The sequence below is a fragment of the Micromys minutus genome, assembly GCF_963924665.1.
Source record: "Micromys minutus genome assembly, chromosome: 11".
Classification (NCBI taxonomy): Eukaryota; Metazoa; Chordata; class Mammalia; order Rodentia; family Muridae; genus Micromys; species Micromys minutus.
This window is the reverse complement of record NC_137980.1, coordinates 21,648,188-21,670,732: the sequence shown is the minus strand read 5'-3', so window position 1 is coordinate 21,670,732 and position 22,545 is coordinate 21,648,188. Positions and strand designations below refer to the sequence as shown.

The 22,545-nt window shown below is 40.6% G+C and overlaps 1 protein-coding gene across 2 annotated transcripts; it reads left to right on the top strand.

Moving 5' to 3' along the window:
• Nucleotides 1–1,967: 1,967 nt before the first annotated feature.
• CDK7 (cyclin dependent kinase 7) lies at nucleotides 1,968–22,539 on the top strand. 2 transcript variants are annotated; one of them, XM_080925141.1, is made up of 12 exons: nucleotides 1,968–2,148; nucleotides 2,390–2,449; nucleotides 6,309–6,342; nucleotides 7,328–7,395; nucleotides 9,006–9,074; nucleotides 10,569–10,679; nucleotides 11,620–11,738; nucleotides 13,934–14,033; nucleotides 15,576–15,662; nucleotides 18,261–18,410; nucleotides 20,184–20,331; nucleotides 21,137–22,539. In XM_080925141.1, exons 1-12 carry the CDS (start codon nucleotides 2,083–2,085, stop codon nucleotides 21,163–21,165), a joined length of 1,041 nt encoding a protein of 346 aa, XP_080781267.1. In that variant the 5' UTR covers nucleotides 1,968–2,082; the 3' UTR covers nucleotides 21,166–22,539. The 2 variants fall into 2 exon arrangements, with proteins under 2 accessions (XP_080781267.1, XP_080781268.1); XM_080925142.1 differs by lacking the exons at nucleotides 1,968–2,148; nucleotides 2,390–2,449; nucleotides 6,309–6,342 and having other exon boundaries at nucleotides 7,334–7,393.
• Nucleotides 22,540–22,545: the final 6 nt, after the last annotated feature.

Below are 22,545 nucleotides of genomic sequence, written 5' to 3'. Positions count from 1 at the left end.
GCCTGTTTACTTACTCTTGATTATGAAGTATTACCAGTGCTAAGCTATTAAAAGCACATAGTATCTAATAAATCTCCCCTTTTCTGTTTGTTTAGATGTAAAGATAATTTATGGAGCATAATTACTGTCATAAGGAAGTTTTTCTTTTCCCTGAAATTAGATGGTTAGTGAGATATTAAGATTTATTTTATTTATTGTAAATGCATACTTACTCTATCTGCATGTACCCCTGCGTGCCATAAGAGGGCGTCAGATCACATTATAGATGGTTCTGAGCCATCGTGTGGTTATTGGGAATTGAACTCAGGACCTCTGGAAGAGCCACTAGTGCTTCTAACTGCAGAGCCATCTCCCCAGCCTGAGTACCCGATTTTTTCATTCACAAGGTTATCTGAGTATAATGATGTAACCATAAGTAATAAAAATGCAAAGTCACTTAAGCTATCCAGCAGTGTTTGAGTGGGTTCTATGATACAGGAGGAAACTGTGCAGAGAGAAGTTTAAGTCATTCATCTAGTGTTTGAACACTGGTCGGCCAGCACTCAGAAGCAGGCCACTTCTACCTTATACTAGCATCTTTTTTCTTGTATCTATTTTATGTATGTTGGTACTCTGTGTGCAAGTGCACGTGTGTGCCAAAAGAAGGCATCTGATCCCATTGCAGATAGAGCCACCGTGTGGTTGCTGCAAAGTGGACTGAGGACCTCTGGAAGAATGGGCAATGCTTCTAGCTGCTGAGACATCTCTCTACCCTATAGTAGCATCTTAATAGTCCCCTTAGTCATTGTCTTCTGTTGCTATCTCAAACATATCTTTTAAGACTCCTAATTTTTAGAAACCTCAATTTCAAAGAAAGAAAAAATAGCCATATTGACAGCTATTCCGACTCAGAACTTTGGGGTTAGCCTATTAGTGGGTTTTTTATGTGCTAGGGGTTAATTGGTAACACTCTGGTGAAGCCATCTATTTTACCATGATATACCAACAAGCCTTCTTGATTTTCCTTGATCTTTCTGTGTATAATGTGGTCTATTAGCAGCCAAAGCAAACCTTTTAAAATATCATCTGGGGCTAGAGAGGTAAAACTACTACCATTAAGCCTGAAGACCTGACTTAGACTGTCACTGTGGTTTACCCACCATAATCAATAATCCCAATAAATAAAATATAATAAAGATTTAATCTGATTCTATTGTTAACATTCAGTGGACATCCAGTGACATTTGCACTGGCCTATCTTTTTTTTAAGATTTATTTATTTATTATATATAAGTACACTGTAGCTGTCTTCAGATGCACCAGAAGAGGACATCAGATCCCATTACAGATGGTTGTGAGCCACCATGTGGTTGCTGGAATCTGAACTCAGGACCTCTGGAATATCAGTCAGTGCTCTAACCACTGAGCCATCTCTCCAGCCCAATTCATTAGTTTCTAATCTCATAAGACCAAAGGCCTATTCCATAGTATTCAGTAGAACTTGGTTTTGTTTCCCTGGTCCCGTTTCTTCATAAATCAACCTTTAAGAACTTGAGGGTGGAATGGGGAGAGGGACCCGACTGGAAGAAGTGGGGAAGCGATCAGGATATAAAGTAAGTCAATAAATTAGTGGGGAGGGGGGAATGGATACACAAAAAGAAAAACAAAACAAATGGGTCTCTTTAAGAGGAGTTTGGGTGTCCATAAGAGACACAGCAACGCAAAGCAAGACCAGTGTAAGGATAAGCTTTCCGCAGTCCTACACTTCAGGTAAATTCCGAACTCAGAATCACCATGTCAGAACGCTGACCTATCCTTTGAAGTGAAGAATAGTCAAAACCAGTAACAAATGGACAGCTGACCCTTGTCTAGGACAACACAGAGCCTCCAGCCACGGTGCGCACGTGGCAGCGAGGGAAGGCACGGTTCACAGCCCCGCTCAGCTTCCGTAGGACTGGCCCCGCTCACAGCGGAAGTATGGGCGGGGCCAGTAGATTGTGTGCGTCCAGTGAACGGAAGTAGCTGTTGGGAGTTTTCAGACGCTTTAAATTCCTGGGGGGTGGAGGGCTTAGTTTAGCTGCTGGAGTCTGGCTTCTCACTCGCATGGCTGTGGACGTGAAGTCTCGAGCGAAGCGCTATGAGAAACTGGACTTCCTCGGAGAGGGGCAGGTGAGGCCTTGGGTTGTGTCGGCCCGCGCGGCCGTTTTTGCGCAGGCACAGCCTGGCTACCGCCGGCTGGTGCCCCTTGTCACCATCCGTGAGCTCCTCCCTTCTGGAGAAGAGGCCTCCAGACCTTGTAGCCAGGTTGCGAGTCCCCTCCAGGGTTTCTTTGTTCTTAAAAATAGGGGGGGAGGGGAGGAAATCCAAAACCAACCACTTGATAAAGACCTCTCACTGTTTTTCTTTCTAGTTTGCTACGGTCTATAAGGCCAGAGATAAGAACACCAACCAAATCGTCGCCATTAAGAAAGTGAGTTAACCTTTTTATGTTGTTTTCTCTCCAGTCTTTGTGCCTTGCTTGCCACGTAGCCCTTGCTGGCACGGAGCTCGCTGTTTAGACCCGCCTGTCCTAGAAGTTCCTGCTAGCCATACCTTTCTGGTTTTGGGGTGTTTTTGCAGGCCAAGCGTGGTCCACCACGCCAGACAACTCTTAAGAGAAAAATGCGTCAACAGTCGATTGGTGGCGGTCCGTCCGTGAGACAGTCTTGCTATGTGGTCCAGATTGGTTTCCAACTCTTGGAAATCCTGCCTCTGCCTCCAGAGTGCTACAGACAGGGACCATCTTTTGCTTCATTTTACTTCCTACAGTCACATTCTGTGGGAGTTACACGAACTCTATAGGCAACTGTATTTATTAATGTCTTGTGTTTCAAGATGGAACTCGAGCTGAACCAGTTTTTGTTCAAATAATATGTTAAAACGTTTTCTTCTATAAAAGTTGGTTGTTGGCTAATGAGGCAAGTATGGCAGGCGTCTTCAGTCCCTTTGGGTGGCCTGATCTTTCCAGGCCACTGGTTGTTAGATCTGTTATCTGTGCAGAAAAGTTTTCATCGGCATTAACAATACTGATAATAGTGTATTTTCTAAAAATATTTAAGTATTTTTAAATTTTAAATTCATTAACAGCACTTCTGATATAATTAATTTCCTGAGTGCCAAACACTTTGACTTACTCCCCCCCCCCCCCCAGCCTCACCTAACCTCCAAATAGACTGTAAAATAGGTAAAGGTGTCCGTGCTCCACCTTTGAGGTGCCTTGAAGCCAGTTGGGTGACTTCAGGATCTCATAGCTAGTAATGCAGAGGCCTTAGCACAGAGCTGCTGGTTGTTGTTCCTTCCTCTACTGAAAACTGTAGCCAGCTCCTCATATAACTCAGGGCCTGTTGTGGTTGAGCTCTGTGTTCCTCTGTTACTTGGAATCTGTCGTTTTCTTTGTAATGGCGTAACTCCTTTAAAGTGTGGATGATCATGATTGCATCTGGCGGCCTCCCAAGTACTCCTTCTCATTCATTTAGTATTTGGTTTGCTGTCTTTTCAGGGATTTCTGCAATTATCTTTGTTTTTAGTAAGGAATTATTGTGCTTGTGAGCCACAGCACATGTGTTGAATCCAGGACAATAGCAGTTCTTGTTCTCTTTCTGCCTTGTGGGTTCCAGGGTTTGGTGGCAAGTGCCTTCACCAAGTAAGCCATCTTGCTGGCCCCTGTTTATTTTTTCACTCCTCATATTCTTGTTTTCTAGCTTGTGCTCTGTAATCTACTGCCATAACTCAGTCTTTTGTCAAACTCATTGATTCTCTTGACTGGACGTTGTGGCTACTCCAAAGGCTTAGGCAAGAGAATCAAATGGCAGCATTTCCCAGCACTAGGGAAGTGGAGATAGGTAAATCCCAGAGGCTGGCTCCATGCAGTGTATCCTACATGGTTGAATGCCTTGTGAGACACTTTCTCACAAGAGCAAGGTGGACAGTGTCTGAGGAAGGCCTTGGCAGTGTTTTAAAAAATATTTTAGCTAATGTAAGCATGGCAAATAGTAGTCACTTAAATCTATATGATAAAGGAAGAACTTCATGGGATTCTATTTTTATTATGTGTCTATTTTGAGTTCTTTGCCATGTAAATTTCACAATCAATTGTCACTGTCTTATATTTTGTGCTGTAATAAGTGGCCTACTCTTAAATAGAAAGTTCTCTTTGTAGTGTACAGTTAGAAGAGTTTTCTTAAGGAAGAATAGTCTTACAGAGGTGATCTTTTTAGTAATCGACAGCCTTGTATGAAGAATAACTAGCACAGTGTTCTTTGGTATAGTCATTGCTTTCTGTAGTTCCTGGTGCTTATTCAATGTCAGCTGTTTTCTTGTATCTGTCCCATTTTGTAAGTTTGCTTTGTGAAAAATGTAGGATTATCAACATATTGCCAGCTATACATGCTATTTTCTGTTTATGTTACTTTTTTCTCCCAACTATACTAAATTGAAGAAATTTGGGGGAAATTGATTAGCATACCTACAGTTATCTGGTCCGTATTTAACTTGAAAAGATGGAAGGAGATCTGATTGTGGTGATTATCACATGCAATCCTAGCATTTCAGAGGCTAAGATGAAAATGTCAAATTAAGGCTGACCTGGACCACATATTGCAAAACCCTTTCTCAAAACCAAAGCAAAGCAAAACAAACAAGAAACCCCCAAAACACAAACTTAAAATTTTAAAAAAGGATAAGGTGAGTGATAGTGGTGTACTCCTTAAACCTCAGCGCTTGGGAGGCAGAGGCAGGTGGATCTTTGAGGCTAGCCTGGTCTACAGATTGAAATCCAGGACAGCCAGTGCTACACAAAGAAGCCCCGTGTCTTAGGGTTTTACTGCTGTAAACAGACAGCGTGGCCAAGGCAGGTCTTATAAATGACACTATTTAATTAGGGCTGGCTTACAGATTCTGAGGTTCAGTCCATTATCAAGTCAGGAACATGGCAGCATCCAGGCAGGCGTGGTGCAAGCAGAGCTGAGAGTTTTTCATCTTCATCTGGAGGCTGCTCGTGGAAGACTCACTTCCAGGCAGTTAGGACAAGGGTCTTAAAGCCCACACTCACAGTGACACGCCTACTTTAACAAGGCCACACCTACACTAACAGGGGCACACCTTCTAATAGTGCCACTCACTGGGCTGAGCGTATACAAACCGCCACATACTGTCCCAAAAAACAAAAGTGGTGGTTAGGGGTGGGATGGGGGGTAGGGAATATAAAGGAGACATTTTGTGCCTATACAGGTACCGCATGCTCTGGAGGTCAGAGAGTAACTTGGGGGAGTTCTGAATTCCAAATTGTGGGCTCAGGATATTAACCTCGGATTGTAGAGTTTGGCCTCAAGTTGGTTTATCAGCTGAGCATTCCTTCGGGTCCAAGATATTTATTATTGGTAATGTCAGTTGTTTGCAAGTTTAGTTCAGAAACTTAGTGTAGAAACTTGATTCCTCTTTGGTCTTGCTAACCATGTTCTGATTTCTGGTGGTCCTCATGAGCTACATATTGCTACATGTTTTTACTGTAGTTAATTTGTTTTGTTTTGTTTTTTTCTTTTTTTTAAAAGACAGAGTCTAGAACTCAGTATGTAAACCCTGGGTAACCTCAAACTCAGAGATCTGCTTCCCTGATTTATAAGAGTTAAGACGTAAAGAAATGTACCTCCAGTCCCAGCTGTCTTGATTTATTTGATACAGAATCTTGCTGTATAGCCCAGGCTTCGCCTCCTAGGTATTGGGACTACAGGCATGCACCACCATGTCAGTCCTGCTTGTAGCTAAGCTTTTGTGCATATAGATTATACATTAATTTCAAACATTTTGAATTTTTAACTGGTTTTATTTATAAATTTTTTTTTAAAGATTTATTTATTTATTTATTTATTTATTTATATAAGTACACTGCCACTGTCTTCAGACACACCAGAAGAGGGCATCAGATCCCATGACAGGTGGTTATGAACCACTGTCTGGTTGCTGGAAATTGAACTCAGGACCTCTGGAAGAGCAGTCAGTGCTCTTAACCACTGAGCCATCTCTCCAGCCCTTATAAAACTTTTACTACTTTATGTGTATCAGTGTTTTTTTTCATGCCTGTCTGCATACCACTTGTATGCCTGGTGCCATCCAAGGTCATAAGTGGCATTGGATCCCACTAGAACTGGCAGTTGCAAGCTGCTTTGTGGATGCTGAGAATTGAACCTAGATCCTTTGGAAGCAGTCAGTGTTCTCAACCCTTGCACCATTTCCATCCTCTACACAATGTTAATATATGTCTTGGTTTTTTTTTCTCCTTCATTCTCTCCCAGATCAAACTTGGACACAGGTCAGAAGCTAAAGATGGTAAGTATTACATATAATTTGATCACACGGGAGATGTTCTGATTTGAGGAGTGAGGAAAATGTCAGAGTTCAGCAGAGTTAGTGCAGTATCTTTAGAGACCCATTGGGGTCCTGTAACAGATTTTTACATTACAAGTCATAACAGAAGCAAAGCTACAGTTATAAAATAGCAACAAAAACAATGCCATGGTTGGGAGTTATTACAACATGAGAAACTGTGTTAAAGGGCCACAGCATTAGGAAGGTGAGAAGTACTGTACTAGAGAATAAAGTGAGTCCAGTTAGAAGCATCATGTAAACACCACGAGGAGCACTGAGATCGTGAGTGTGTGTGCGTGGAGGGCAGTGTGGGTGAGCACCTTGTCTGGACACCCTCACTGCTGCTTTGCATGTTGTAGATCATTGCTGTTTTGCATTTCTGGTGTTCTACTTGCTTTGAGAAATTCAAGGGTGCATGTTCCTAGAAGAACACAAAGTTTCTGTAAAATGGACACATTGGGAAAAGATTTATTTCTTATTCTCAAGCCTCTTAGAATGTCAGGTCCTGTTTAGCCATCAAGTAATAGCTATTATGAAAAAGTCATCATCTGAGAAAGTGCCAGCACTGTTAAAATGTAGATTTCTATCATTCATATTGAAAAAAATGGTTTTGTTAGTGCTGATTTACTATTAGCACACAGTCTTTCTCTAATGTTTGTAGGACAAGAGAAAAGGCCCTATTACCACATATTTGTTACATGTCTGTATATGCTATTGTAATCTCAGAATGATATACTAGAGAGGTAAGTACTTTGCCACTTCTCATATACTCTGTTAAGCTACCTTAAAACAATGAGGAGAAAACTTCTCATAAAAATAATTAAAGTTACTCTTTCTGTGTATGTAAAACTGTTTATTTTTCTGAATGACTTTTTCTAAACAATACATTTGTAAAAGGTTTGGGACTTCAGAATTTTTGTTTATTTTTTATATTCTTTTTCTATAGGTATAAATAGAACAGCCTTAAGGGAGATAAAGCTCTTACAGGAACTAAGTCATCCAAATATAATTGGTGTGAGTATAATCTAAGCTGTTTGCCCTTTGGGATCGTCCATATTCTAAACATGGTGGATATTGATCAGAGGCTCATAGTAGATTGATGTGGATAACCTTGCAGACAGTTGAAGGTTGATTAGCTTGAGGTGTATTTTCTATCCCACTCTTGCTGTGAGTGGTCTTTGCATTATGCATATAAATGAGGTAATAAATCAAATGTTCTCATACAGGCTAATTTTGTCAGAAATGATTTTGAATCCAGTAGTTAAAAGTAGCAGTTTACATTTAAATTGAGAACCTTTTTGCCTGTGTGAGGCCTGGAGTGTTTCATTTAAGTCACTGTGATTAGCACCAGAACTGCACATACGGATCATGCGCCTGGCAAGAGGTTTGTTACGAATTTTGCTTAGGAATTTTTGTTTGTTTTTGTTTTGTTCAGACAGGGTTTCTCTGTGTCCCTGGCTGGCCTGGAACTCACTCTGTAGACCCAGCTGACCTGGAACTCAAAGATTTGTTTGTTTCTTCCTCCCCAGTGCTGGAACCAAAGGCGTGTGCCACATGACAAGAATTTTTTTTAAACATTAAAACTTGTTTTTTTTTTTCCTTAAATTTGAGTGTGTAATATGCATGTTTGTTTATACATTTTGTCTATGCATGTGTATTTGGAGACCTGAGGTTTATATAAAATATATTTTCTATTACTCATTGAGGCAGAGTCTTGGTCAAACCCAGAGCTCAGTAACATGGACAGATTTTTTTTTAGCTAACTTGCACTAGAGAACTGTCTTGACCGTCCAAGGCTGGAGGTACAGGCACAGCACTCTTTTTACCTGGCATTTTCATGACTTCTGAAATCTGAACTTCAGTTAGTCCTTATGTTTGTGTGGAGGGGCTTTTACTGCTGAGCCATATCCCCAGTTCCAGGAATTTTTTTTCAACTAGAAACCAAGGTGGAATTTTCTTCTTCCTTTTTCGAGACAGGGTTTCTCTGTGCAGCCCTGGCTGTCCTTGAACTTGCTCTGTAGACCAGGCTGGCCTGGGACTGAGTTCCTCCTGCCTTTGCCTCCCAAGTGCTGGGACTATAGGCATGGATCACCACTGCCAAGAGCTGCGAAACTTTCATTAATTTATTTATTCTAATTCTCGAATTTTAGGGAGAGGACTTTTTAAGTTTTTAATAAGTTTGTTAAATGGGTTAATATTATTGCACCTGAGAATGCTGATTCCTGTTAAAAAAAATGGGGCAAATGTTAAATTTAATGAAGGATTCTCAGGTTCACAGGAAATTGCCAACAGTTTAAAAACTTAAGCCAGGCAGCCCACATTTGTATTATTTATTTATAATCACATGAGAGGTGGAGGCAGAGGTTGGAGGATTGAGCTGAAGGCCAGCCTGGACTACATACATAGCAAGTTCTGGATCAGCATGACATAAAGTGATATCTCAAAACTCCAAGGACTGGTGGCTGTATCTTAGTGGTAGAACATTTGCCTAGCACGATGAAGGCCCTGGATTTACCAGTAGTATGTTAGGGAAAAGCAAACTTAATTTTTAGAAATTACTTCAACAATGAATTCTAATATTATTAAATAGAGAATAACATTTTCTTTTCTTTTTTTTTTGGCAGCTTCTTGATGCATTTGGACATAAATCTAACATTAGCCTTGTCTTTGACTTTATGGAAACTGACCTAGAGGTAAGATAGAATTCCTAGATACTTATTCCTCTACTGAGTAAAAGAGGAGAGGGATCTGCATGGTTATTCTGCTTTGAGAAAATACTACTGCACAAAAAATGCCTAATTTTGCAGAAGTCAAAGAGATCTCTAAGTATTATGTATAAAGACTTAGATTTTATTTACATTTTACCAAGTTCCCTTTAACTTAATTAGTGCACATTAGACTTGACAATTTTACATTCATCCCCATATTATCAAAGGTTAATGTCTTCTTTCAAAAGACCAAGTTTCTTTGTAAAAGTTGCAGCCTTAATTAAGTCTCCAAATTACTAATAGTCCAAGGATTTAAAACTAAAATTCTTTTATACATTGCTGGTTTGAATCCAAATTTTATACTCTCTTTGGAAAGCAGTATAGTTTGTTATAAAATTAAAGACTTGTTTACTATCAGATCAAAGGTAAAAGGAATTTTTATGACAGCATCAAGCAGTCAATAGAATGCACTAAATATAGACCAGTAACACTGCTCTATCTTACTCCACAGTCCCCACACCAGCACCACTAATTCACCAGTACTGTAGTGTGTGTAATAATACAGTAGTGTTACAGTCATCAGTAACAATTGTGTGCTCTAGCAACGACTGTTTGTATTTATCCAAGAGAAAAACACTTGGTGTGTGTGGGTGTTCAGTAAAACTAGAAATAGCTAAAATGGGCTTTATCTAGAAGATACTCACAGTCACCTATACAAGAAAGTATTACACTGGAATAATAAGTCTGACAACAAACTGGCAAACTCTGTCCCTCTGTTGCCTTCAGTCATGGGCATACATTTTCACTCTACTTTCCCAGTTTCAAGACATACAGCTTTAGTCTAATAACCCCTGTAAGGAAATGCTTGGTCCCTTTAGTTCTACCACAATTGCTTGTGTTTCTTCTTTCCTTCCTTTCTTTCTTTTTTTTTTTTTTTGAGACAGCGTTTCTCTTATAGCCTTGGCTGTCCTGGAAGTCACGGCCAGGATGGCCTTGAACTCAGAAATCTGTCTGTCTCTGCCTCCCAGGTGCTGGGATTAAAAGCATGCACCACCACTAGGCAGCATTACTTGGGTTTCTTGACTGGTATTAAGTTTTAGGTCATGTGTCTGTTTTTGAGCAGCCTTTCTCCTGCCAAGAGGCTCAGGTAGAGATCAAGTCAGTCTTCCTTACCTTGTGAGCCAAGCTGGGATGATGTGGCTTCCCGAAGTATGCACTTGTTAGAAGGGGCAAGTGAAACCCACAGGTACTTAATCCTTCTAAGCCAGAGTTGTAGGGAACACAGTATTGCTTTCTCCCCAAACCAATGATGCTTTTCTTTAACCACCTAATTCTGGAAAGTCACACAGTGCCTTTTAAAGGAGAGTTGGATAATCTACCATAGAAATTCTTGAGTATGAATGCATTAAATCTGTAAGTTATTTGTTAGAGTTCATTTGGAGTAATGAAACAGCTGTATATTGCCTGTCTACTTTATAGGTTATAATAAAGGATAACAGTCTTGTTTTGACACCATCCCACATTAAAGCCTACATGTTGATGACTCTTCAAGGCTTAGAATATTTGCATCAGCATTGGATTCTACATAGGGTAAGATTCTAAAGATGGTCCATCTTTCTCTGAGAGGTCTTACGTTGTATTCCAGGATTGCCTGGAGTTTGCCTTGCAGCTCAGTTGGCCTCAAATTTATGATTCTTCTGCTTTGACTCCTGAAGGCCAAAAAGTTGTGTGCATGTTTCACAACACCTGACTTTTAATGTTGCTGCTTATATTTGATTAAACTTCTTGTCAGTGGTTAGTTGGGGTTTTGTTTCACTTATTTTAAGTGCATGTGTCTGAGTGTGAAAGTGAGTGCAGGTGCAGGACTGTAGTTTGCAGAACTCAGATGCCAACTCTCAGGAGTCAGTTTTTCTGCCACTTTGTGTGGTTTGTGAATCAAATTAAGGTCATTAAGTTTACTGCAAATGGCATTACTTGATGGGCCACCTTGCCAGTCAGTGGTTGCTTTTGTTTTGACTATAACACCTCCCCCTGTACCTTAGGCTGGCTCTGTGCTCACGATGATTACAGGTGTGTGCCATTATGTCCATTTTGATCTTGTCTAAGGTCCCCCACCCACCCACCCACCCTTTGGTTTTTAAGACAGAACTCAATCTGTAGACCAGGTTGGCTCTGCCTCCCAATTGTTGGGATTAAAGGCATGCATTACACATGGCTTTGTTCTCTGAATTTTAAAGTTAACTGGTGCTGGCCATAGCTCAGTTGGTAAAGTGAATGACCAACGTATATGAAGCTCTGTTTTCAGTCCTCAACACCACATTTGGTAAACCCTTAACCCCTCACTCTGGGGTAGAGGCAGAAGCATCTGGAGTTCAAGGTCATCTTTTGATGACATACTGAATTCAAAGCCAGACTAGGCTACCCTGTTTTAAATACTTAACTAAATAAATAAAGCAGGCTAACTAAATGTATCCCTATGTTGTTTTCCTCTAATCCTGCTTGATTTTGTTTTGTTAACTGCTTGATACAGGATCTGAAACCAAACAACTTGTTGTTAGATGAGAATGGAGTTCTGAAACTGGCAGATTTTGGTCTGGCTAAATCATTTGGGAGCCCCAATAGGGCTTACACACATCAAGTTGTGACCAGGTAAGAACACACAAAGGAGCAGTCTTCTCTGAAGACCTATTCAGAACTCAGGAGTGAGTCACTGGTGGTATGTCCTCAGAGTACAGCCCTTTTAATGTCTACTTTACCACAGCTCTTTCTGTGGTAAAAAATCTGACTCAGTCCTTCAACTGGATATTTTTACGGAGCTAAGTATTGAGCCTTGTGGATTGTCTATACGCAAGTGAGGTCAGGTGAAATCTTAGATGAGGCTGGAGCATATGGTTGGGCAGATTTATAACAGGAAATCCTCAACCCCCAAAATGCCCACACAAAGAACTCAAAACTCATTTGATATAAGTGTAAGCTACACATCTAGATGGCACAAATGTGCTCTACATTATTCTATAATATATATAGTTACCTGTGGCTTTTTAGGCCACATGGATCTGGTTTGTCTCCTATAGATTCCATCTTGTCTTGTCTCTCCCCCTCTCTGTCTCTTTGCTCCCTCACTAAAACTTTCAGCTCTGCCTTCTTTTTCCACTGCCCAACCATATGCTCTAGCCTTATCTGACTTACTGGATATCTAACTTAGGATATAACATGGGGGTCTTGGGCTTGATAGGCAAATGTTTTATTTCTTTTGTGTACATGGGAGTGGGAGCACTTGTGTGATTGGAAGCCAAAGGGACAGCTTTAAGTGTGGTTTCTTGAGAGCTGTCTGCATTGTGTGTGTGTGTGTGTGTGTGTGTGTGTTCAAGTATATGGGTGCTTATATTTGGTGGCTGAAAGTTGAAATCAAATGTGTTCAGTCTCTCTCCATCTTACATATGGAGTCTCACAGACCCAAAGCTTGCTGATTGAGTCAGTTTAACTACCTAGCTTGCTCTGGGCATGCCTGTCTCCCTGAGCATAGGACACCAAGGACAATAAGGTAGAAGCTGCAGAATATGCTAAGCTTGTCAAGAGGATGAAGAAGGTCAAAGATGCCAGGAACAGATTGTTAGTAGACATAGGCTGTCCTCCCAGAGAGCATGCTTCTAAATCTGAGTTCGCCCAAAAATGTGGATAAGAGCAGCAGCTTAGGGGCCAGACACAGTGTCACACCTGAAATACTCAGCACCTAGAATTCAAGGTGGGCCTTAACAATAGTGATCTTGAGACCAACTGTGTAAGACAGTTTCCAAAAATATATAAAAATAAGGGTAGGGAAGAACGAGTGAGCAAGAAATGGACATAGGTGGCTTTTAGAGAAGTAATATGTTAGCATGTTAATGGGAAGTCAAGTAAAGAGAAAATTTATGACAGAAAAGTAGAGAGAATTTCAGCATTTATATTCTTGAGAACTGGAAAGGCAGGGGCTGTGGGACTCATGGTGAGTGGTAGGATCTAAAACATTGAATGATACTTTATCTTTCACAAATTAGGCTTCCTGGGCATGATGGCCCACACCTTTAATTCCAACACTCAGAAGGCAGAGGCATGCAGATCTCAGTTCTGAGCCACCCTGGCCTACAGAGTGAGTTCTAGAAAAGCCAGGGACACACAGAAACCTAAAAGTATCTTTTATTTGCCTGATGAAATTCTGGAGGCTTATTGTCTCCGTCTGCTAATGTAGGCTTAGGCCCAGAATATTCTCAGCTTCTAAGGCTGCTGAAAAGCTCGCCCCTTCCTAGTTTTCTTATCTCTGGCTGGCTGGTTCAGTTCAACTGTTCTGGCTCAAACTCCTCTTCAAGCTGATTCAGTCTGGCTTCTGCCTTGTTCTCTGACTGAATTGCTCTGCTTGTCCTCATACTAACTCTGGCAACCTGTTCTAATCTGGCTTCCCATTCCCTGGCTTGTTCTGCTTCACCTGTGTCCAGCTTGTTTTCTCTACAGTTTGTCTCTACACTGTCAGAGTAAAGCTGCCTCCTGTCCTCTCCTAAGTAGCTTCCCTTTTCTCTCTTGTAAGAGGTGGGCATATCCTATTCTGTCAAATCTCTGAGTCATCTCTTTGCCCCTCAGCACCTTTCAAACATGGGTGTTTCCTTTTACCAACTAACTTTACCTTCATTGTTTGGGATTAAAGGGTTTACTAAGGCTGAGCCACACCACAACTAGAAACAGTTTTTCCTTGTAAACAACACAGTCTTGGACTTTACAGTGTGATCACTGTAACCCTGATAAACAGAAACCCTGTCTTGTAAAACAAATAAATTGGATTGTCGTATGACATTGTTTCTTTTTGTTCTCAGATGGTACCGGGCCCCTGAGTTATTGTTTGGAGCTAGGATGTATGGAGTGGGAGTGGACATGTGGGCTGTTGGATGTATATTAGCAGAATTGCTTCTAAGGGTAAGTCCTAAATTCATGTACACCTTTTAAGTATTCTTGATATATAGTTATCATAATTGTCTGGGTCACCTTTTTATCATAATCCCTATAGCAAGAAAATTGACAAGCGAAGTCAAGTTTGTTAAATAAAAGTTTGACAGATATGATGACATATAATCCTGGCATATGGGAGGCTGAGGCCGGAGGATCACTGAGTTCAAGATTATATACATAGTAAAACTGTCTCACAAAACGGAAACAGCCTCAGCTTTTTGGGAGGAAAAAGCAGAAAAGTTAAGAGTTTGGGGCAAATTATATAGTTAGTTTCACATCATTATGATAAAATGCTCGACAAGTCACATTAAGGAAGGGTGGGTTGTTTTGGCTCACAGCCATGAGTCATAAGTCGTAGTCCATAAATCAGAGAAGCCATGGCAACAGGATCTTGATTCGAGGCTCTTTGTCACATCCCATCCCCAGTCAGGAAGCAGAGGCAAATGCTGGTGCACCGCTCACTTTTGTTTAGTTCAGGGTCTCAGCCCCTATAATTGTTCTACCATGTTATGGTGTATCTTCTCTCTTTAAGTACCACCATTTAGAAACTGCCTAACAGTTTTGCTCAGAGGCTTGTTTCTGTGGTGATTGGCTTTAAATTCTATCAGGCTAACAAGATTAGGCATTACAGAGGTTGGAAAGATAACTTACTCAGTTGGTAAAATACTTTCTGCACAAGTATTAGACATTTCTGAATTCTTTTTGTTAGAGCTTGTACAAACTCTGGGTCCACACATAATTTGTTCAGGAACATTTAAGTACAATGCAAGGTGTGGTGGCTAACACCTGTAATCCAAGGATTTGGGAGGGTGAGGCAGAGAGAATCCCCTAGAATTTGAAGTTTGCCTGTATTACAGAGTGGGAATATTCCATTTAATCCCCCACCCTCTTTCCACACTCACAGCTGTAGTGGGATGGGAATAAGGAAGGCCTGGCTAATAAGTGAACTAATGTCTAACAATAAGCAACAGTCACTATTGCCTACCACTTGAGATTATCCAGGGCTGAAATCCATATTTCTGTTGAAAGAGACAGTTGAGGGTTGGATGTCTCTTCTAGTAACTTGCCAAAAACATGCTTTTGAAGGGCTGGACTACTGGCTCAGCACCTAAGAGGGCCCAAGTTCGAATCCCAACACCTGGTACAACCACCTGTAACTCCACATCCAGGGAATTTGATACCCTCTTCTGGATTCCAAGCTAGAAGATGACACAAACATGGTACACAGGCATACATGTAAGCAAATGCTCATACATAAGAAATAATAAACTACCCAGATCTCTTTTTACAGAAAGGGCAAAGGTGAAGGTGAGTTTGGAATGAAAAAACAATAAGTTGATAATGGAAATCAGTGCTTTTAACAGCTGTTAAAGTTGTTTGTGTATGTAAGCTCTCTCTAGGGTTTTTTTTATTACAAATTCTATAGCTTTTTTTTTTTTTTTTTTTTTTTTTTTTTTTTAATGTAACTACTCTCACTAACAATCTTGAAATGTCTGTTTCTATTTTCAGGTTCCTTTTTTGCCTGGAGATTCAGACCTTGATCAGCTAACGAGAATATTTGAAACTCTGGGTACACCAACTGAAGAACAGTGGCCTGTAAGTCTTTATGCATTTTCGTGGAAATGTACTTACAATGCTATAAGGTTATTTTGTTATGTGAATGCGGCCCTATGTGCACTGACCAAGACCCATGCAGGACAAGTGCTCTACCACTGAATTAACTTAAAAACTTGGGACTTCCAGCAGATACCTTGAATTACCACAGAGGTCCATCTACCTCTGGTCCTTAGTACTGGAATGTGTGCCACTAGTGCTAGGCATATTTAATGACTGAGAATACATTCTGTCTTTCTCTTGGCTTTTTATTTGTTTGAGACAGGGTTTCTCTCGGTAGCCTGGGTGTCCTGAACTCTTTGTAGACTAGGCTCACCTTGAACTCAAAGATCTGCCTGCCTCTGTCTTCAGTGCTAGAATTAAAAGTATGAGCCGCCACCACCAGCCTAATAATACCTTCATTTATGGACATTTATGTTATTAATACCTAGGTTAAGTATGTATATTTGTTAGATTATATGCACAATTATTTCCAGCTTTATGATCATTTTATTCCAACAATTCCCAGCTACTAAGAAAATGAGGCTAGAGGATTGCTTGAGCTCAAGAGTTTTAAGTGTGCCTGAGCAAGACACGTCTCTTTCAAAAAAAGATGACTAATCTGTTATCAGTCTATGTGGAGGCACAAGCCTTTTGATCCTAGCAATCAGAGGTTTGAGGCAAGCTACAGGACAACCAGGAGGTCCTGCACAAGCTGGCTCTTGCAAGCAAGTTCAGCATCTCATCTACAGTTTGCAGGGGAAATAGAACAGTCAGAGCCATACTGTGTATCCCAGACCAGGTTCCTAGAAACCTTAACTCCTTTAAGGCCCAGGCTCCAGCCCCAGAATTGATGTCTGCCTCTGAGCAAGGATGCACAACTAACACTCTTAAAGATTTATTTATGTATATGAGCACACCATTTCTGTCTTTAGACACACCAGAAGAGGGCATTGGATCCTGTTACAGATGGTTGTGAACCACCATATGGTTGCTAGGAATTGAACTCAGGACCTCTGGAATATCAGTCAGTGCTCTTAACTGCTGAGCCATTTATCCAGCCCCCTTACTTAGATTCTTAAAGTTAAAAAGCCTTTGGCTGTTTTTTTTTTTAAGATTTATTTATTTGTTTGTTTGTTTGTTTGTTTATTATGCATACACTGTAGCTGTCTTCAGACATACCAGAGGAGGGCATCAGATCCCATTACAGGTGGCTGTGAGCCACCATGTGGTTGCTGGGATTTGAACTCGGGGCCTCTGGAAGACCAGTCAGTGCTCTTAACCTCTGAGCCATCTCTCCAGCCCCACCTTTGGCTTTTTATTCCCATTGTAGCCCCAAGTTCTGAGGAGCAAATAAATGTGAAGAAAATGAATTCTGAGGGCCTGTGGGCGTGGTTTAGTAGTTAGGAGAGTTAGGAGTACTTACTACCCAACCATGAGGGCCTGAATTTGAATATTTAGCAACCATTAAAAAAAAAAAATAGTACAGCATGCCTTAACAACTCCACTGCAGTGGGGACCAGGCAGGAGTTGCTGCTGGCTTGCTGGTGCCAGCCTAACTCCAGGTTCAGTCAGATACATAGGCATACACACACCACACAGGTTCTTGCATTCCTCTCACCAAAAAAGATAGGAAAGCAGACATTTTAAGCAGGATTTTTATCTTGTTAAAACTAAAACATTTCTGAAGCTAAAGTTAATATCTAAGGAATTTTTTTTTGTTTCATTTCTTAATTTCCTAAATGAAGTTTTGGTTTTGGTGTATTTGGGGTTTGGTTTTCTTGTTTGTTTGACTGACTGACTGACTGACTAGTGCGTGCCTACTGCTTCCTGCCTGGTCTCTGGAGTGGTGGGATCCAGGAAGGCGTGACCATGCATGTCTGAGCTGTGCTCTGTGCTGGTGTCCACATGGTGCCGTGCTGCTTGGTGAAAAGACTTGACAGAACTCCTTCATGCCTTTTCAGAAGTGCTTGGCAGACACTTGTGGTTCCGTGTGCTCCACTGATCCCTCTGTCTCTCCATCACTGTCACACAGTATGAATTAAAGTTACTGTTAGGTCTTAACACATGTACATGTAAGACTTAACACTTTTTTCTTTTCAACTAACTAGACCTTTACCTCTCTTTATAAGATTCAGAATAATTTGTTTGCATGTGTAATATGTCAAGATTTTAACATACAAAATACTGTTTCTTGGAGAATCAGTTCTTTTTTTGTGTTGAATATTTCAAACCATGAGCCTATTTCTCATATTTTATATAGATGTTTATTTCATCAGCATTCTATAGCTTTCAGTCCATGAGCCTCTCTACACATTTTGTTAGACTTCTATGTGTGTATTTTTCCTTTGGAACGATTAAGTATTATCTTTTCTGTTCTTGTATTCACATGTTAGTTGCAAGTATGTAGAACTATGAATTTTAAATATATTTATGTTACATCGTATACCCTTTACATATTACCAGTTCTAATTTGTTTTTCTCTATAAGTAGTTTTTTTAGGATTTTCTACACAGACTGTCTTAACAGGCCACATTTTGTTTCTTTATTCCATTTCTGTGTCTTTGGATACTTTACTTAAATTTGAATCATTTTTTTCAGGACATGTGTAGTCTCCCAGACTATGTGACGTTTAAGAGTTTCCCTGGGATCCCACTGCAGCACATCTTCATTGCAGCTGGTGATGACTTGCTCGACCTCATACAAGGCTTGTTCTTATTTAACCCATGCACTAGAATTACAGCTTCACAGGTATGTCTGTTAGAAATCTTAAAAATTTTAATATCTTTTAAATGCCAGGAAGATGTATATCTTTTGTATATATATTTGTGTCCTTTCCTGAAGGACTATAAACACTGTGTTGGCTGGTATTAAATTTTGTTATGCATATACTTCTAAGAGTTCACATTGCTTAGGAGTATGTGTGTTTTTATTCCACTTAAATATATCAGATGAATTTTTAAAATTTTATGTGTATAGATATTTTGGTTGCCTGTATGTTTCTACACCATGTATGTACAGTATCCATAAAGGCCGGAAGAAGGCATCAGATCCCTTAGAGTTACAGAAGGTTAAAGGGTGGGTGCTGGGAACCAAACCTAGGTCCTGTGGAGGAGCAGCCATTGCTCCTCACTGCTGAACCGTCTCTCCAGCCCGCTTCATTTGAACTCTATTTTGAGTCAGTCAGGACCTTCTGTAGCTCAAGCTGGCCTTGATTTCAGTATGTAGTTGAAAATGATACCTACCTAACCAACCTCCCTCCCTCCCTCCCTCCCTCCCTTCCTTCCTCCCTTCCTTTCAGTGGTAGGTGGTGGGTGGTGAAGCAGGATTTCTCTGTGTAGCCCAGGTTGGCCTGGAACTCAGAGATCTGCCTGCTTCTGCCTCCCAAGTGCTTAAAGTTGAAAGTGTGAGCTGCTACCACCTGACACTCCTCTTCCCCCAGTTTGTCACATTTGGGTTTTTAATAAATTTTTTGGGTTTTTTTTTTTTTTTTTTTTTTTTGCTTTTAGGGTTGGTTGGTTTGGTTGGTTGGTTGGTTTTTAGAGAGTGTACTTGTTTCTCCATGTAACTCTGACTGTCCTAGAAATCACTTTGTTGACCAGGCTGGCCTCAAACTCGTAGATCCACCTGCCTCTGCCTTCTGAACACTAAGATTAAAGGTGGTGCCACCACTGATGGATTGGTTTTGGTTTGTTTGTTTGTTTATGGAAGAGGTGGGTGCAGAGAAACTGGAAGGAGTTGGGGAAGGGGAAATAATATAATCAAAATATATACTTCAAATTTTTTTATAAATAAAAATACCCTGATCTTGGAGAGAGAGTCTAGAATAAATAAACTACTGTGGCTGTTGGACAGTACTGGTATATTATGAATAGGGTTAGTTGACAGACTTGTTATTTGAGAGGAAAACCTTTTTTTTTTTTTTAAATGTATTTATTTTATGCATGTGGGTACACTGTAGCTGTCTTCAGACACACCAGAAGAGGGCCTCAGATCTCATTACAGATGGCTGTGAGTCACCATGTGGTTGCTGGGATTTGAACTCAGGACCTCTGGAAGAACAGTCAGTGCTCTTAACCGCTGAGCTTTCTCTCCAGCCCCCGGAAAACCTTTTTAAATTGTAAATTCTAGAATATTATACCCAAACAAATTTTCACCCATTCACAGTAGATTATTGTATTTGTAATTTATTGGTTCTGGTATGAGCTTTGTGGAGAGTGCCACTCCCACTAAACCCCCAAGTAACAGCATCAGCCAGTTGTATGATACTGGATGTCTATTTATGTATTATATCCAAATACTTGATGCTAATTTTTTGTTTGGGGCTATCTAGGATATTTACATACTATTTTTAAAATTTTCTACACATAGTACAAACATTTAAAGCATTCCTTTTAAGCTGGGCGTGGTGGTACCTGGCTGTAATCCTAGCACTCAGAAACAAGTAGGTCAGCTATAAGTTACCGACCAGCCCAGCCAGTGCCACACAGCAGTGCTCACTTTCGGGTTCTTTTCTTTGAAAAGGCGCTGAAGACCAAGTACTTCAGTAATCGGCCGGGACCAACACCTGGATGCCAGCTTCCAAGACCAAACTGTCCAGTGGAAGCCTTAAAGGAACAGTCGAATCCAACCATGGCAACGAAACGGAAAAGAGCAGAGGCCTTAGAACAAGGTAAAGATCCCCACTGATGAAAAACAGAAATGAAATGTCATCAGGAAGCTCTAAATGGCTCGTGTGTAGCTAGCAACTGGAAGCCAGTTAAGAAGTGAAGCCGAGGAGCTGTTTAAGCCTTATGAGATAGAGTGCAGGATCCTGTCCTCTGTAGCTGAGGACAGGAGGCACTTTTAAGTATGCCTGAGAGTTCTGAGAGCTGTCTATGTGTGGCTGTGTGAACATGTACCTTATGTGTGTGGAGGCCAGAAGAGGCTTCAGATCCACAGACAGCATTCGTCTAGGAACCATAAAGAGTAGAAGTCCTCTTCATCACTGAGCCAACTTTCTAGCCCTCCCCTTCCCCGCTACCCTTAGGATACAGGGTCCCACTATGTATCCGTGACTGGCCTGAAACTTACTAGTTAGATGAATCTGGCCTTTTTGAACTTTGCCTCTTAAATGCTAGAATTAAACATATTTAGCACACCCCCCGGTTTTGTTTTAACTTCGTTATTTTTTAAGTGTTTTGTTGTTTATTTTTATGTGCATGAGTATTTTATTTGCATGTATGTCTGTACCACATGTGTGCAGTCCCTGTGAAGGCCAGAAAAGGGCATCAGATTCCTGGGACTGGAGTTACAGGTGCTTCATGCACTGTGTGATTGCTGGCAATTGAACCAGGGTCCTGTGGGAGAGCAGTGGGTGCTCTTAACTCTGGAGCCAGTTCTGCCCTCCGCCAGCAGCTCTTACTGTTAATGTTAACCGCCTACAGGTCAGACCGTGATGGGTGCAGGAGTGAACAGCCCTTTTGTTTCACTTTCAGGAATATTGCCCAAGAAGCTCATTTTTTAGGTTCAGCGAACAATGGACAGTTTCACTGCTGAAAGAAATAATCCAAAGCCGAATAATGGAGAAAACAGTGAATTTTAAGTGCTATAGAAGAGAACTTGTAAATATTCTACAGATGTAAAATATGTAAAACTATGGGTTATTTTTATTAAATGTATTTTAAAATAAAATATTTGTGATTTATGACTAGATACAAGAATAACTTGAGTTCTCTACAGTGTAGTTCACAGTGCATTAGGAGAGACTAAACATGCAATCACTGGTTATTCTGCAGCTCTGGATGATATACCACTTTAAGATCCTTAGGGACAGTACTGAAAACAGAAAAATACTCTTAGCAGTTTTGCAGGTACTTAGCCCTACTTACTACCCAGAGTAAATAGCCTTGAAAAGATCACACTGACCCCTCCCTTGATGACCTCCACCATGAATTCACTGTGATCTTCCTGCATGTACAGCCAGGACCTTGACATTTTTCATTCCATTCCTTTTTACCCTCCCTAAGGAAAAGGCTCGAGGAGATTTGTGTTTTTCTTTCCATGGTTTTGTACTGTTACCTTCAGAGAACTCACCTTATGCAGCCTATGCCTTTGACCCTATCATGTATAGGCAAATGGATCTCTAAAAATTTGAGGACAGCCTGGTCTACATACTGAGCTCCAGGCTAACCAGAGCTGCATAGTAAGATCCTGTCTCTTAGGCTTAAATAAAAAGGCATACATAAACAAAAACCCTACTATAGCTCATACTATTGTTTTCTGTTTTGTACTTAGAAACTTTCTTTCTATATTAATAGATATTAATCTAGTTGACTTAATTACCATATGATAATATATTATGTAAGTAATGTTATTTACCTGTGCTTTGTTTGTGGACTGTTAATTTTCTATTGTGTAAATTTTATCATGAAAATAGCATGAATCGCCAGGCATAGTGGTGGTTTGTCTATGTCCAAATTTGGAAGGCAGAGGCAGGCGGGTTCTGAGCTCAAAGCCAGCCTAGACTTCAGAGTGAACTCCAGGGCTACATAGTAAGAGTCTCAAGGAAAAGAGCACACGTTTGGGTGTAGCTTGGTTGGTAGTGCATGTCCTAGCGTATATGAGCACCTGGCACTGTAAACAACACACTAAAGGTGACATAAAGCTCAACTCCTTTACAAGTGTCAAGTAAACCTGAGTCTCATGGTTTATGTAAAAAATTATGATTGATATAAAATTTATAGAAGAAAATCTTTACAATCTATGTAGTATCCATTTACATGGGGCCAGCCAGGTTTGGCTGCTCATGCCTATAATTCCACACTTGTTAGGCTGAGTCATGACTGCCTCAGATTAAAGGCCAGCCCAATTACAAGTAGTTCTCTGCCAGTCTGCCCTCAAAGTG